The sequence below is a fragment of the Penicillium cosmopolitanum genome, assembly GCF_028827165.1.
Source record: "Penicillium cosmopolitanum strain IBT 29677 chromosome Unknown utg000009l:1.0-9042332.0:1.0-9050551.0, whole genome shotgun sequence".
In the NCBI taxonomy this organism is placed as follows: Eukaryota; Fungi; Ascomycota; class Eurotiomycetes; order Eurotiales; family Aspergillaceae; genus Penicillium; species Penicillium cosmopolitanum.
Window position 1 is genome coordinate 5650078 of NW_026622679.1, and position 13749 is coordinate 5663826.

Consider the following 13749-nt stretch of genomic DNA (forward strand, 5'->3'; position numbering starts at 1 on the left):
TTAGAACAAAACCTACTAGATGTTGGCTAAAACAGAGAGATCATGATTATTCAACGAGCAAACTTTGGAAGTAGCGGATATGGTTCATTCACCGCATAGCTGCTACCCTTTGATATTGCTATTTGCCTCGCCATATCAGGTAGCCTCTTATTCGCCACACCCTGGGCAAATTTTGATTGCAGAAATATGATTAATAGTCAGGTGGGTTTCATGTGCAAGAATGATTTCCAAGAATGATTCGCAAGATACGACCCAAGCCTCGAAAAGACCGTGACCCTACACTTGTCCGACCGACCTCGCTCAATGTGATACCCTAACCTACGAAGCGTGGCACAAACATCCCCAGAAAAGACCAGATGCATGGATGCAAGATGAAAGGTATAATTTACACATGCCACGAAAAAAAAGTAAAACAGCCCTTGCGAACTTGAAAAGAAAACCGGAAAAAAGTAGCTAACCCCCGCAAGAAAATGCTTTCAAACTTTATCCACCAAATGCGCGAAAACATATCGGAAAATCTCCCGACTTTTATACAAATTCTCCACCCTCATCCGCTCATTGTCTAAATGCGCGTTATCACTGGCTTGACCACAGGGAAGGTTCGCTGCAGGTGCAGAGAATTCTTTCTCCAAGAATCGGATTGTAGGGATGGAGCCACCCTCACGGATAAAGATTGGCTTCACGCCGCCGGATCGTGCGTCTTGCGATGGCAAAATTGAGATGTCTGAACTATCGCTCTGGGGTTCAGACTTCGATCGGATGGGAAGGGAGAGTGATTCTTCGGATGAAGCTGCTGCTGTCGCTGCTTGGGTGAGTGTCGACGAAGTCGGGACAGTGGCGCTTTGTTGGGCGGAGCGCTTGCGCGCTGCGGCTTTGCCTGCGGAGGAGGTGGTCGTTGATGTGATGACACGATCAACATGGGAAGCGAGGCTGTCGGATGAATCTTGGCGGAGAAGGGTGTGCGCTGCAGACGGTTTGCTGGTCGGGGTTGCGCGGCCATTTGTGAGTTGGGGGACGGCTGGATATTGATGCTTCGATGTTTGCTCATTTGGTGTCCATGCTGCGGTGATTGCGTCGGAGAGTGTTGCGAAGATCTGGTTGTCTGGGTCGCCGAGCCATGCGTCTGATTTGCCTGTGATCTCTACGGTAAGGTCATTCTGCGATTCGAGCAAGTCGAACTGTTCTTGGGCGAAGGCTGTCAAATTTGCTGCAACGTCATCGGCCTGTTGGTCGGGGACGATACGGATGGAGAGGCTCGCCTTGGCTCGTCGTGCGATCGTGGTTGTTCCCTTGCTTCCCGGTACCTCCATCGAGTGGATAGTCAAGGAGGGTTCGCGCCAACGATATGTGAGCGACTTGATCAAGGCTTGGCTGCTCGGGATCTCGGGGTGGTGAGGCAACAGGACGTCAGCGATAGCCTGGAATCGCTTCTCCTCGGCCTCTGTGAGGGGCTTGACATTGTCATGGAAGCCAGGAAGATTGATCTTGCCCTTCCGCCCGACCAAAGTCGAGACTAGGATCGACAAGTCTTTAACAGGCTCGTCCAAAAGGGCACTGCCATCAATACCACTGTGCAGATCTGGGTGATCGCTTGTCACTACCAAATTTGCATGCACAACACCTCGGAGCCCGTATGTCAAGCAAGGATTATAGTCGTCCAACCAGTAGCTGTTGGCGAGTAGAATCCAGTCCACAGGGCCAATCTGATCTTTATGTTCTCGCACTGTTTGGTGGAAGCCCTGAGATCCCGACTCTTCCTCGCCCTCAATAAGGAACACCACACTGCAGCGAAGAGACTTCGTGCGGGCCAAATCAGCCGCGGCATAGAGAGATGCTAGGATGGGACCTTTGTTATCCGACACACCACGGCCGTAGAGGAAACCGTTGATCGACGTGAGTTGATATGGGTCCGATTTCCACTTGGGTCTGTTTGCATCCGCGCCGACAACGTCGTAGTGGCCATAAAAGAGAATGGTTTTCTCAACCTTTTCGGGGATGTCGCGTTAAATCGGGCATAGACAATAGGATTGGTATCCTGTCCAGTGGTGAGGAGCTTTGTCTTGGCACCAAGGTAGTTGCAGTGTCGACGAAGGAACGCGGCACCTTGGTTGCACTCGCCGGCGAATTTCGGGCTTGCTGACACTGTTTTGAATGACACGAACTTTGCTAGGCTATTAACCATTTCATCGTTACTGATGGGCGGGAGTTCTTCTTGAGTTAGGAAGAACTCTGTGAGATCCCATATTCCCACCGTGTTGTCATTTCCTCCAGTGGCATAGATATGACGGTCCTTAAAACGGCCAGCCGCGGACGCCAGCATAGTACCTTCGTGAGCAACCCAGCTACCGACCTCTTCGAAACGAGAATTGAATTTCTATACCAGTTAGTTTAATTGACCTTGGCGAGCAATGGTGGGAGAAGTCGATGTGCATACCTTCACTACTCCAGTTGCATCACCGCAGATTGCAACGCCTTGGATAACATGGACTGCCCACAAGTCGCCAGTATGACGAGATATCCGTTTAACGAGCTGCTGTGAGTCGAGATTCCAGATGTTCAAAGCCCCGCCTGCAAGACCACAGTATAGCAATGAGCCTTCAACCGCGATGGAGAGAACAGGGTCTCCATTCTGGAGCTTCGCGATCTGCGTCGGGGCAGCACCGGGAGTTTGACCAAGACGCCAAAGCTTCACTACACCATCCCCTGAGCCGGTCAGCAGCGCCTCCTCGGATGGTGCTGATTCAATCAGGCCCTTCACCAGTAACATGGAGTAAACATATCCATGATGGGCAAAGATTTTGTGATGGTCTCGCTTGAAAGTTAGAACCCGTCCTCCTTCGGATACAGACTGGGCACCATCTGATGGCCTAGGAGCCCGAGGTCCCATCCGGACCCTTCGAATCAAAGAAACGATGAGTCCGTTTAGATGGATGCGCGGCTGAGGCCTTCTGGTTGAGAGTCGAGCCTTCTTCAGACAAATCACACCACTGGTGGAGTTAGTGGCGTGCTCATATAGATCGACAAAGGGGGTACGCTTACTTGAATGCTAGTATTTTGAGCACCACAATACAATGTCTGATTGTTGGCCGAATAAACAACAGTGAAAATATCACCCACATCATGGTGAGAGTAGATGGAATAGAGGCGTTCAAAAGTCCTCGTTGACCAGACCTACTTTGGTTATAAATCTGGAATGTTTACACTTTTTGCGGAAGGGACAACAATTACTCACATTGATCACAGAGTCACCGCCACTGGAAAACAACAGATTGCCATCCTCAGACAGATACAGGCCCAGCACACTCTCTTTGTGTGCATGAACGGAATAGACGAGATCGTATGTCTCGAGCGACCACGCCTGGAAAAAGTCAGAATATGAATAATTTACTTGAAACTTCGAGGCAATAGCTCCACGTAGGAATAAGATTCGAGAATCCCCGAGAAAGAAGCAATTGCAGGCGACTTACCACAATGTCACCACCTTGCAAACCGGCAAAGACGCACTCCTCGTCAATGACCAAGGCAAGAACCGAGCGACTAGCCAGGACACGGTGACCTATTCCGCAATCACTCTGAGGGTGCAATGCACTACCGGCATCGTCGGCAGATGGGGTTGGTGATCGCGCGTCCGATCCCCAGGACTTGGAGTGGTCCTCCAACTCCGAGGTGCTTCCTGAATCCGCTGGATCCATCGCCAGTCAGCCAGGACCAAAAGCAAATAAGAATATAAACCAAAAGGCCAAGAATAAATCAAAGGGAAGCGGTCAATTCCAATTCATCCAAGACAATTGTTGATCAATTGGCCACTCCGGGGAGGGAAATCTGGGGGAGAAGAAGGTGTGGGCAATTGCAAAATGGAAATGAATCATCGGCGGTGGCGGTGCGGGAACAACAAAAAATCACATCCCCCCTACAAAACATTGCATTGCACCATCGCCAAAGTATTCGACTCACCACCCCTAGCATATCCGTATCGCTTGTGATTCCAGCAACAGGCGGGTCTAAAAAAAGGAGAGGCTCTTGGTCAGTGAGTGTAGGATTCGCCCAGGTCGGATATGATCTGCCTTTAGTCGTGACCGCTGCGGTCGCATAGCTCCGATCGCTGGGGCTGGGCTGGGCTGGGCTGGGGGATAGGAGCGTTTTTTCAACGACAAAAGTGGACTCACCGAGGCTCCCATAGAAGGCGTGCTATGGGAGATTGAGGAGATTGTTGGGGACTGCTGAGCACGGTCATTATTGGGGATCACGTTTTAGGAGGATGGCTGTGGCAGGTAAAGTGAGGGCGACAGCGACAGCGACGGTGGACGTGATAGATCTGAATGTGAACATGACCTATCGTATAGTTCATGGATCTTGTCAACTTCCAGATGGAATATGGAAATGGAACTGGAAATGAAGTGGAATGGAATGGAAGTAGAAATGGAAGCCAAGTCCAGGCATGACAGAAGCAACTACACCGACGGTGATCGACCGGGAGATAAGCCAGATGACCTTCCCCTGAGGTGTTTCATTGCCTGTTTGTTTCTGTTGTCTATTGGTACATACGTCCTATACGTGGTAGGGACAGTCTATAAGGGGAATCCATGACTCCGTGGTGACGAAGCCATCAGTTGCACAGGGATGGCACCATTTGTCGCCATCGCCAGAATTGCAATCGGGTAGTCTGTCAGTTTGTTCATTCCGCAGAGTACTAGATGATGGACTACTTAACTATACTTAGTACTAGAAACAGGCAGTAACATAGCAGCCAGTTATAGAGGCATATGTGCACTAAAGTACAGTGCAGCACCGCCACTGTGGCTGGTACTTAGTCATACTCAGCTGATGATAAGTACCAGCCACAGTGGCGGTCACAGCACGGACCAATCAGCGAGCGGGGGTCACCGCTGTTTGTACTCCGCAGTAGACACCAACCATACATTAATGTACGGAGGACGGAGTACTCCATCGTACATTAACTATGGTTGGTACCTTGTTCAAGTACCCAGTAGACCCAGTAGCTAACTATAGCTATCTCTAGAGATGGTGCAAGCTCCGCTCTTTAATTAATATCCACGCAGACTTTTCAGGAACCATCGGTCAGCTCTGCCGTCCATAGGAACTCCCTCCTAGTATAAGTACGAGTACCGAGTACCGGTAACCACCAAGAGAAGTAGTACAGTAGTGATAGTCTCATCACACAGAACATCAGCGCCAATTCAAGATTTGCGCATAGCAAATTTTGCGCAAATCACACCCCGCCAACAATCCCGAGTCTCCCCACTGCGCGGTCTGCGCGCTCTGCTGCCCATTTTGCTCTGCTGTGCCCAGCCTTAGATTCGCTTCTGCCTTCGCATCACTGGCAACCCGACTCTGCCTACGAACGATCAGAATCCGCTCCGCTGTTCGCTGTTCGCTGCTCTGCCCAACTGCTGTAACCCGCCCTGCACGCTGATGCCATCGCCCCCAGCCACCACGCTCGCATCACTTTTTCCCCAGCTTTAAGAGGAACTGCTCAGTACCTTTTCACTTTTTCCGATCGGATTTCGCCGCTGATCTTTTTCTCCTTTTTGTCCCTTTTCATCCCTAATTCTGCCTTGATTGAATCCTCTTGGGCATTGCTGCCGATTTTCCGATCCTTCTCGATTTTCACTTTTTTATACGAGGCTGCCGCGCAAACCAGTTTTCTTTCAGTGCTCAGAGTACTCCCCTGAAGCTGTACCAAAGTACCCCAAGGTACCTCCGCCATTTATATCTGGCCCAGTACCCCTGGACATTCTACACACCGCTACCTTCCACCATCCTGGGAAATCCTCTCTTTCAACCTGCCGATCTCGCCCATCTGATGAGTGATCTTCCTTGCCCGGCAGTCATCAAAGACTATTCTCTGCGATGGCGCCGCTAGGCCAAACGATAGCCGTGATTGATAAATCCGGCAAAGTCGTCAGCACTGTAAGTATCATGCAAGGCCCCTCTTCCCTTCTCTCTCTCTCTCTCTCTCTCTCTCTCTATACTATAGTGGGACCTGTCTGTCCGATTCTAATCCGCTCCCTCTAGAGCAAGCAGCTTTTTGGTGTATTCAGCCAGGCTAAACAAGCTTATCGCGAGCGAAAGTCCCACTTTGATTCGGAGCGCAGTGCCAAGATCGCAGAGCAGCAGGCTCTCCAGGGTCTCGCCAACTACCAGATCGATGATGCACCTTCAGAACGATCAGGGCGCAGTCGCGGAACAAGGTCTCGCCATCATTCAACGCGGCATCGCTCTCGGGCTCCTTCGCACTATGAGCAGGACTTACACTCTGTAGCGCCCAGCCGAGCGGGGTCTCGATATGCTCCCTCGCAGGCTATCGCCCGCCGGCATACCCACCACGATGTCACAACCCGGGAACCCTCTCGCCCAGAGACCGCTCGGTCCAAGTCCGATGCCCATATAGATATGGATCTTGCATATGGAGAGGCCCACCCAGAGGCCCTCTCAAAATATGATCCGGTTCCTGCTGGGGATGAGAAGCAGCAACTGAATGGACTGGTCGATCGGGCCCAGTGGCTTCTAGAAGAAGCACACTGTGTCCAACATAGCGCTACCGCAACCATCTCCCACCTTCAAAAGAACCCCGATGCCATGGCCGCAGTCGCCCTCACTCTTGCCGAAATTAGCAACCTAGCTAGCAAAATGGGCCCGGCTGCACTCTCTGCTTTCAAAGCTGGTGCACCATCCGTTTTTGCATTACTTGCCAGCCCCCAATTCCTCATCGCCGCCGGTGTCGGTCTTGGTGTCACCGTTGTCATGTTCGGCGGATACAAAATTATCAAGCAAATCAAGGCCGGCGCCACAACACCAACCACTACGACCGAGAAACAACAAACATCTACTGGAATGGATGAGATGATGGAGTTTGACGTCGAACACCTCAGCGGCGTCGAAATGTGGCGCAGAGGTGTCGCCGATATGGAAGCCGTTAGTTTGGGCACATCGGTGGACGGCGAGTTCATCACCCCCACGGCAGCCGCCATGTCTGGAATCGATGTCACAACCGCCCGTGCGGAGCGCGACCCCCGATTCAAATTCGATGAGGACGGTTCCGTCGCATCATCGCGTCGATCTCATCGCTCCCACCGTTCCCATCGCTCTCGAACCACGCGGGCGCAATCCGCAGCGCCAAGCAGTCGCTCAAAGAGGGAACCCGATACTACCTCTAAACCACCCACCTCCTTCTTCTCCAAATCTACAAAGGCCCCTCCCAAGCCTTCTACCAGGGCACCCAGCCGAGCACCGAGCCGAGCGCCCAGTCGAGCCCCATCCAAAGCCCCCTCCAAATCCTCTACATATGTGTCAGAGAAAGAAAGACCACCGAAGGATGCCAAGAAGAAGAAGGGCCCGAGTCGCTTGCGCCTCATGTTTACCGCTTAAATTCCCTACCCCGAAGACGTTTAGAGCCGCGAGGCCTTTTAGTGGACTTTCACACTGTACATTTTCAGCACACGACAGTTCGCATCATATATACTCCCAACTCCCCAGCATTCATGATAACGACCCAAACTTCACCTCACGTCTTATGCCGATTACCCCAATCGTTTTCGTTTTCGTTTTCGTTTTCGTTTTCCTTTCTATTTTCTTCTTATTCTTTTTCTTCTTCTTCTTCTTTGAGACCCTCAACTTCACGGCTAGCTGATTCTTATTCTGAACAAAAATTTGCTGTGAACATATTATTTTGGATTTTTGGCAAGCATATTTTGGCGTTGTGGAATATCATTTCATTTCATTTCTTACTGATACTATCGGAGACGGTTGGATCAAATCCAGCGCCTTTAGATGACAAAAATGCAAATAAGCGATTTGAAAGAACCTTGTCGGGAAAACAGTAAAGATTTCAAAAATATCTAAAGCTTACTAGACCTCCAATAGTTTGCATATCCTAGTGTTCTTCCTTCTTTCCAGCCTTCGCATTTACTGCATCTAAGTGAGCCGCCTCTCGAATCAAACACTGATATGACTCAAACTTGCGAGCCGGAACTCGAGCCGCAAAAATCTCATCCAACTCCTCTAAAGACCGACCTTTCATCTCTGGCATAAAGAAGTAGAAAAATACTACACAAAGGAAATTGGATGCTGTCCAAATGTATCCATATCGGGCTCCCTGCATAATCCTGTCAGTGCCAGGTCCACCGAGAAAACAGACTATTACATCATGACCACTCACCCAATTCAGATGTTCCGGATTAATAAAATAAGGCGTACAGAAATTCACCAGCCAGGCGAGTAAATACCCCAGCGAGGTAGCAGTCCCAACCGTCCAAGCTCGCAACCTCGAACTCACCAATTCCGTCGCAACGGGGTAGCTCGCAGCCCCAACACAACCATTATAAAAGAACATGAACAATGCCGTGAACGCCACAAGCGTCTGGCCTGTCTGCAAGGAGTTGGGGCTCACAGACGCCGCGATCGCACTGGCCAGTTGACAAAGTCCGCAGGCGATGGCGCCAAGCATGAGTATTGAGCGACGTCCGAGCCATTCCCGGATGGCGTACATTCCGATATTGACACCCAGAAAGCCGAAGCAGGTATTCATGATGGAGAATTCAAATGCTTTTGCAATACCGCATACGGTGAAAAAGTATGTTTGGTAGCCGATGAGAAACCAGACGCCTGAGGCTGTTTGGCACCCGATCATGCAGTAGCAGAGGATTGTTCGGCGAAGTTCGACGCCTGAAGATAATGTTAGTCTTGACCAAACTCATTCTCGGTTTGAAAAATACTCACCTCGGAACATGTCCAGCGCAGCGACATCTCCTTGCGTGCGCTTCTCTTCTTCAACGCCCTTGACCATTTCCGCCCACTCAACCTCCAGTAAAGACGGAATGACAGTCGTGCTTCCAACACTCCCATTCTCATCCCCACTATCATCTCCCCCGGTAGTGGCAAGGAGCTTCGCATAACTCGACCCTCGAAGCTGCTCCAACGCCTTTCTCGCTGCCCCCTCTTTGCCCCGATGAAGTAACCAGCGCGGACTTTCCGGAACAAAGAATAAAGCCACGAAGAGAAGTGCCGGAACAACATAAAGACAAGCCAGAGGGATCCTGTATGATAACGCATCCATCCGTTCTTTAGTCTTATTATCCACCACAGCACCCATAATACTCCCGATATTCACCCAATAAGCGAACAACGCGACCATCACTCCGCGCATGTGCGCCGGTGCTGCCTCTGCGGTGTAAATATTAGAGAACGTCACGAGAAAGCCATTGGCGAAGCCCAGCAGTAGTCGACCTAGATATAAGACCCCGGCGGAAGAAGTTCCGATTTGGATACCACATGCTACGGCGTTGACGATGCAAGCAAGCCAGAGGGCTTGGCGACGGCCTAGATATGAGGAGAAAAATCCCGCAACAAGAGATGAAACGAAGGATCCCAATGTAAGGAGGGATGTAATCAGCTGCTGTACTGTACTCTAACGTGGGATTTAGGTTAGACCAGTTCTGAGAGTTGCAAGATTGGAATTGTTTACTGGTATTTACTCACATCAATCGCGTACCCGGTGTCACTATCTGGCGATGGGTACCCAAACACCTTAAGAAACCCAGGCATCGCTTGCAACGATCCCACCGCGGCAAGGTCAAATCCATATTGCATATTCGCCATGGAAACAAGACAGCAGAGAAGAAGACATTTCCGATTCTGCCATAGCGTAGTCGAGGACAAGGTTTGATCCATGGCGAAGATGTTGCAACTTGAAGCCCAGTCTTCCAATGCCGGAAGTGGAGTGCAGAGCAGGAGGAGTCAATTGAAGAAGAAAGTACAACTGACATATAACGAAGTTGCTCATCGCTCGGCTGAAGGAATTCCAGCACTACCGAGAATCGCGAGAGGGGTTAAGCCACATTCCAATGGTTCTCATCCCCAATACGCCGAAATAAGTGAGCTTTCCCTAGATTAAGAAATCGATCTGCTTGGTTCTGCGGTCTAATACAAAACAAGTCGAATGACTGCCCCCCACACCCCGCAAATTGGTTCAATGGCTTGGGAAATCTGGGGCTGGCGGCCCCACTGAACCTGGGGTATTGAGACATGTTTAAGACCTAAATTCGATGGGAGGTGATATGGTTGCTCTCCTAGTGCTAGCAACAAGAGAAGGTACTGCATTCAAAGGGTGTGAATGCATGATGCGTCAAAAGTCGAAGCTCTACCACCAGTCTCAACATCCACTCTCCGTGTAAACAAACCATCCGAGACACGACCAAAAGGCCGCTGTTTGGCAATACTCTCTTGAGCTCCAAGATGTGGGGCTATGGATGAATACAAGGCACATTCATGCATCTGGGCCATGTTCTCCCCGGTGCGGCACCTTATACTTCTCCGGGTTTAATGTCTGGAGGTGGGGTTTGCGTCAGTCGCTGGTCCCATTGAGCTTGAGGATAATCTTGAACACAGTCCTTTCCATTGGCGCCCGCAAACATCTCTGGTACTAATACTAATACATTGTCTCTGCACTTTTGAAGGCTGAGTTTCTACTGACGTCCTTTGCCCCAGGCCTTCTAGCTACTACCGTGACAGTGACCAGGTCAATATGATTGTGGAAAAGACCGGGGAGCTTCTCTCTCTAGTTCAGGCCCAGCTACTTCTCTCTGGATCATTATGGAACAAGACGAGCTTTCTCACAATAATTTCTTCATTACTGACAGGCTTGCTCTTGCTTCTCTTGGTCGACTATGGACGTATGCTCTATTTGCACTTCAATATGGTACGCAGATATTTGAACACTCTGGATCTGAGGCCCATGCCTTGGTTGGAAAGATGTTCTAACTACTCAACAGCCGCCAGGTCCATTTCCACTACCCCTGATTGGAAATACACACTTACTACCCGACGAAAAGCCATGGATCTACTTCGAGAAACTAGCAAAACAATACAACACACCCATGATAACATTTTGGACGGGACGAAGACCAACAATCTGGATCTGCGATGCATGGGCCGCAAGTGAACTTCTCGATAAACGCGCCGCGATATATGCCTCTCGACCACGCATGGTAGTCTTCAGCGAGCTGGGCGCAGGACAATCCAATCTCGTCAACATGTACTACGGCGACAGGTGGAGACTACATCGAAAACTGACACATATGGGAGTGGGCCTTCAACAGGTAAGAAATTATCGTGGTTTCCAGAATGACGAGAGCAAAGTTGTTGCTTTTGATCTGTTGCAAGAACCGAAGGAATACGTGAAGCACTTTGAACGGTATGCGACAAGTGTTGTCTCAATTATTGGGTTTGGTAGGCGCGTTGCTACCTTCACCGATCCGATTATCACGGAGGTCATTGCTGTCATGCAGCGGGCTGCTGAGCTTAATGTTCCTGGGAAGTCATTCCCGATGTTGATGGAGTCGTTTCCATGTGAGTCTAAGTCCGCCATGTCCATTTGGACAATCCTCTAGAAAGCTACATGTCTAATATTTTTCCAGTCCTAGCAAGATTTCCAAACTGGATGGCACCCTGGAAGCAAGGATTAGGAAAAGGACAAGGAAGAGGCCGCCCATTTTTCTACGCACTGGCCGAAGAAGCCGCAACAAACCCAAACGCAGCACAGAGCTATGCGAAGAAGATATTCGATGAAGCACCCAAGCACAACCTGACCCGAATGGAGATCTCCTCACTTTCGGGGAATTTATTCGGAGCCGGAAGTGACACGTCGAGCTCCACGCTAGTGACATTCGTCCTGGCATGTTGTGCTTTCCCTGAAACGCTAGCCAAGGCATGGGAGGAACTTGACAGGGTGGTGGGACCACACCGGAGCCCGACATTCCAGGATGAATCAGACCTTCCGTACATCAAAGCTTTTGTCAAAGAAGTATTGCGGTGGCGATCGGTCGCGATTATAGGTGGCCAACCACACGCGCCGATCAAGGACGATCATTATAAGGTAAATGGCCAAGCATCCGTCCCTGCCGCTCCAAGCGGGTTATATCCTCCACTATTTAGCCTGCGCGGCTCGCTGTGACTGAGTGATTGGTTGCTGATAAGATGGATAAATCTAGGGCTGGTTAATCCCGCGGAATACATGGGTCCAGGGGAATGTCTGGGCTATTCACCACCATGAGCGAGAATTCCCGGATCCAGATCGCTTCAATCCGGATCGGTATATCGAGGATAGTCCCGAGTCTCGTCCATTCCCTGGTGAGAAGGGTTATATGACCTTCGGATGGGGCAGACGGGTCTGCAGCGGACAGGGGCTGGCGGAGCAAGGGACGTTTATTACCATTGCGAGACTGCTTTGGGGGTTCAGGATCGAGAAAGCGTTGGATGGAGAGGGTAATGAAATTCCAGTGGACATATTTGATTACACGTGAGTTGTTTTGTTTTGTGCATGTTTCAGGTTTTCATTTGATCCTTCGGTGAACTGATTGCCGGACCTTTGCCTCGTGTCGGTACAGAAATGGCCTCAATATGCGCCCTAACCCTTTCGAATGTCGAATCACTCCTCGGAGTCCGGAAATCCGTGCAGCAATTGAGAGGGAGGGCAGGCAGGCGTTGCAAGATCTTTCCCAATACGACGGCGAGTCTCAGTACCGCATGAGCACATTTTATGCCAAGGAGAATCTGTGAAAAAGCTTTCGAGATTGCATCTTAACGGCCCAAGGGGGTTTGTTTCTGATCTGGATAACTGCATATTTGGAGGACCGCCATATCATATGCAGGTGGAAACAGAGTGAGACATGCCGAGCTCGGCGTCCTCAGGAGGATCCCTCTCTTCTGCTTGTGGAGACAGACCGCTGTGTGGAGACGGCGCAATAGAAGACGGCGTCGCAGCATCAATGATGATGAGATTCTAACATGATGTTGTCAATTTTTATACCATCTGTCCTTTTTCTTGGTGGGGTTGGGCTCAATTGCCTTGACTTCGCGGAGAAATCGTGTTTATAGATCCGATGTGGTAACCAGAGCGTGGATGACTTGCATTTAATTATCATTGACCTATGATATTCGGGAAAGATGACCCCATTGATCTTTGTTCGCTCACCTCCGAAATGAAGTCTATGAATTCGTGTGCAATTGGTCCATCCACATCGGCTATCTCGCCAGAGCAGCACATAACTGGCATGAGCATCCCGGATTTTGTAGGATCACTACATAGGTCGGCATTGTAATCCTGTAGTATATGCCGTGATGACAGGAAAAGGAAGCACTAGGCGTGTACGAGTATCACAAGATCAGTAATGTCGGGGAAGAGGAGGACCAGACGTGGGTCTACAGTATATCCCCGTACTAGCGAGATAGGGAAGCGGCTGTTCGGCAGATGTGCCAGAGTGAAACAGCCGGATTAGCCAAGTTGGCTCCCCAGAATAAAAGACTTGCGGGCCAATGACTGCGTAGGATCCACCCGGATCGCCCTTGCTGGCGAGTGCCGCGTCGTCTTGGGCTTCCGAGTGCCACGCCACAAATTCAAGAGATAAAAAAAAAGAAATCCGGTGAATGTTTTGCTCCTTGCGCGAGATCTGTATTTAGTTAGAAATATTCATTCGGGTTGGTCCGTTGCAGTCAATTGTAAGACCTTGATAGTATGATCGCTCGGCTTGCCTTGGCCAAAATTCACCCGTTAGACCCGCAGGAGCCGCCAACTACCGTCTTCAAATGCTCCGGACCTAGACCGAACATGGCAGACACGCGTGAGAAAGAAAATAAGCCCAAGGTATCTCATTTTGTGCATTCGTGCTTGATCTGCGGGGGAAAAAAAGAGGGTCACGTTCCATTGACCCATCGGGGAAGCCCCTATACCCT

The 13749-nt window shown here is 50.3% G+C and overlaps 4 protein-coding genes across 4 annotated transcripts; 2 read left to right on the plus strand and 2 right to left on the minus strand.

Moving 5' to 3' along the window:
- Positions 1-476: 476 nt before the first annotated feature.
- On the minus strand, positions 477-3692 carry N7509_010186 (glutamine amidotransferase subunit DUG2; the record flags this gene model as incomplete). The annotated part of the gene is made up of 6 exons (XM_056634823.1): positions 477-1926; positions 1986-2374; positions 2435-2987; positions 3071-3171; positions 3233-3358; positions 3468-3692. The coding sequence occupies 6 exons, from the start codon at positions 3690-3692 to the stop codon at positions 477-479; spliced, it is 2844 nt and encodes a 947-aa protein (XP_056485443.1).
- Positions 3693-5871: 2179 nt separating this feature from the next.
- On the plus strand, positions 5872-7389 carry N7509_010187 (uncharacterized protein; the record flags this gene model as incomplete). Its single annotated transcript, XM_056634824.1, has 2 exons — positions 5872-5931; positions 6037-7389. The coding sequence occupies 2 exons, from the start codon at positions 5872-5874 to the stop codon at positions 7387-7389; spliced, it is 1413 nt and encodes a 470-aa protein (XP_056485444.1).
- A 505-nt stretch (positions 7390-7894) lies between these two features.
- Positions 7895-9690, minus strand: N7509_010188 (uncharacterized protein; the record flags this gene model as incomplete). Its single annotated transcript, XM_056634825.1, has 3 exons — positions 7895-8685; positions 8740-9427; positions 9499-9690. 3 exons carry the CDS (start codon positions 9688-9690, stop codon positions 7895-7897), a joined length of 1671 nt encoding a protein of 556 aa, XP_056485445.1.
- A 1024-nt stretch (positions 9691-10714) lies between these two features.
- On the plus strand, positions 10715-12576 carry N7509_010189 (cytochrome P450; the record flags this gene model as incomplete). Its single annotated transcript, XM_056634826.1, has 5 exons — positions 10715-10717; positions 10791-11367; positions 11436-11893; positions 12009-12316; positions 12405-12576. 5 exons carry the CDS (start codon positions 10715-10717, stop codon positions 12574-12576), a joined length of 1518 nt encoding a protein of 505 aa, XP_056485446.1.
- Between the last annotated feature and the right edge of the window lie 1173 nt (positions 12577-13749).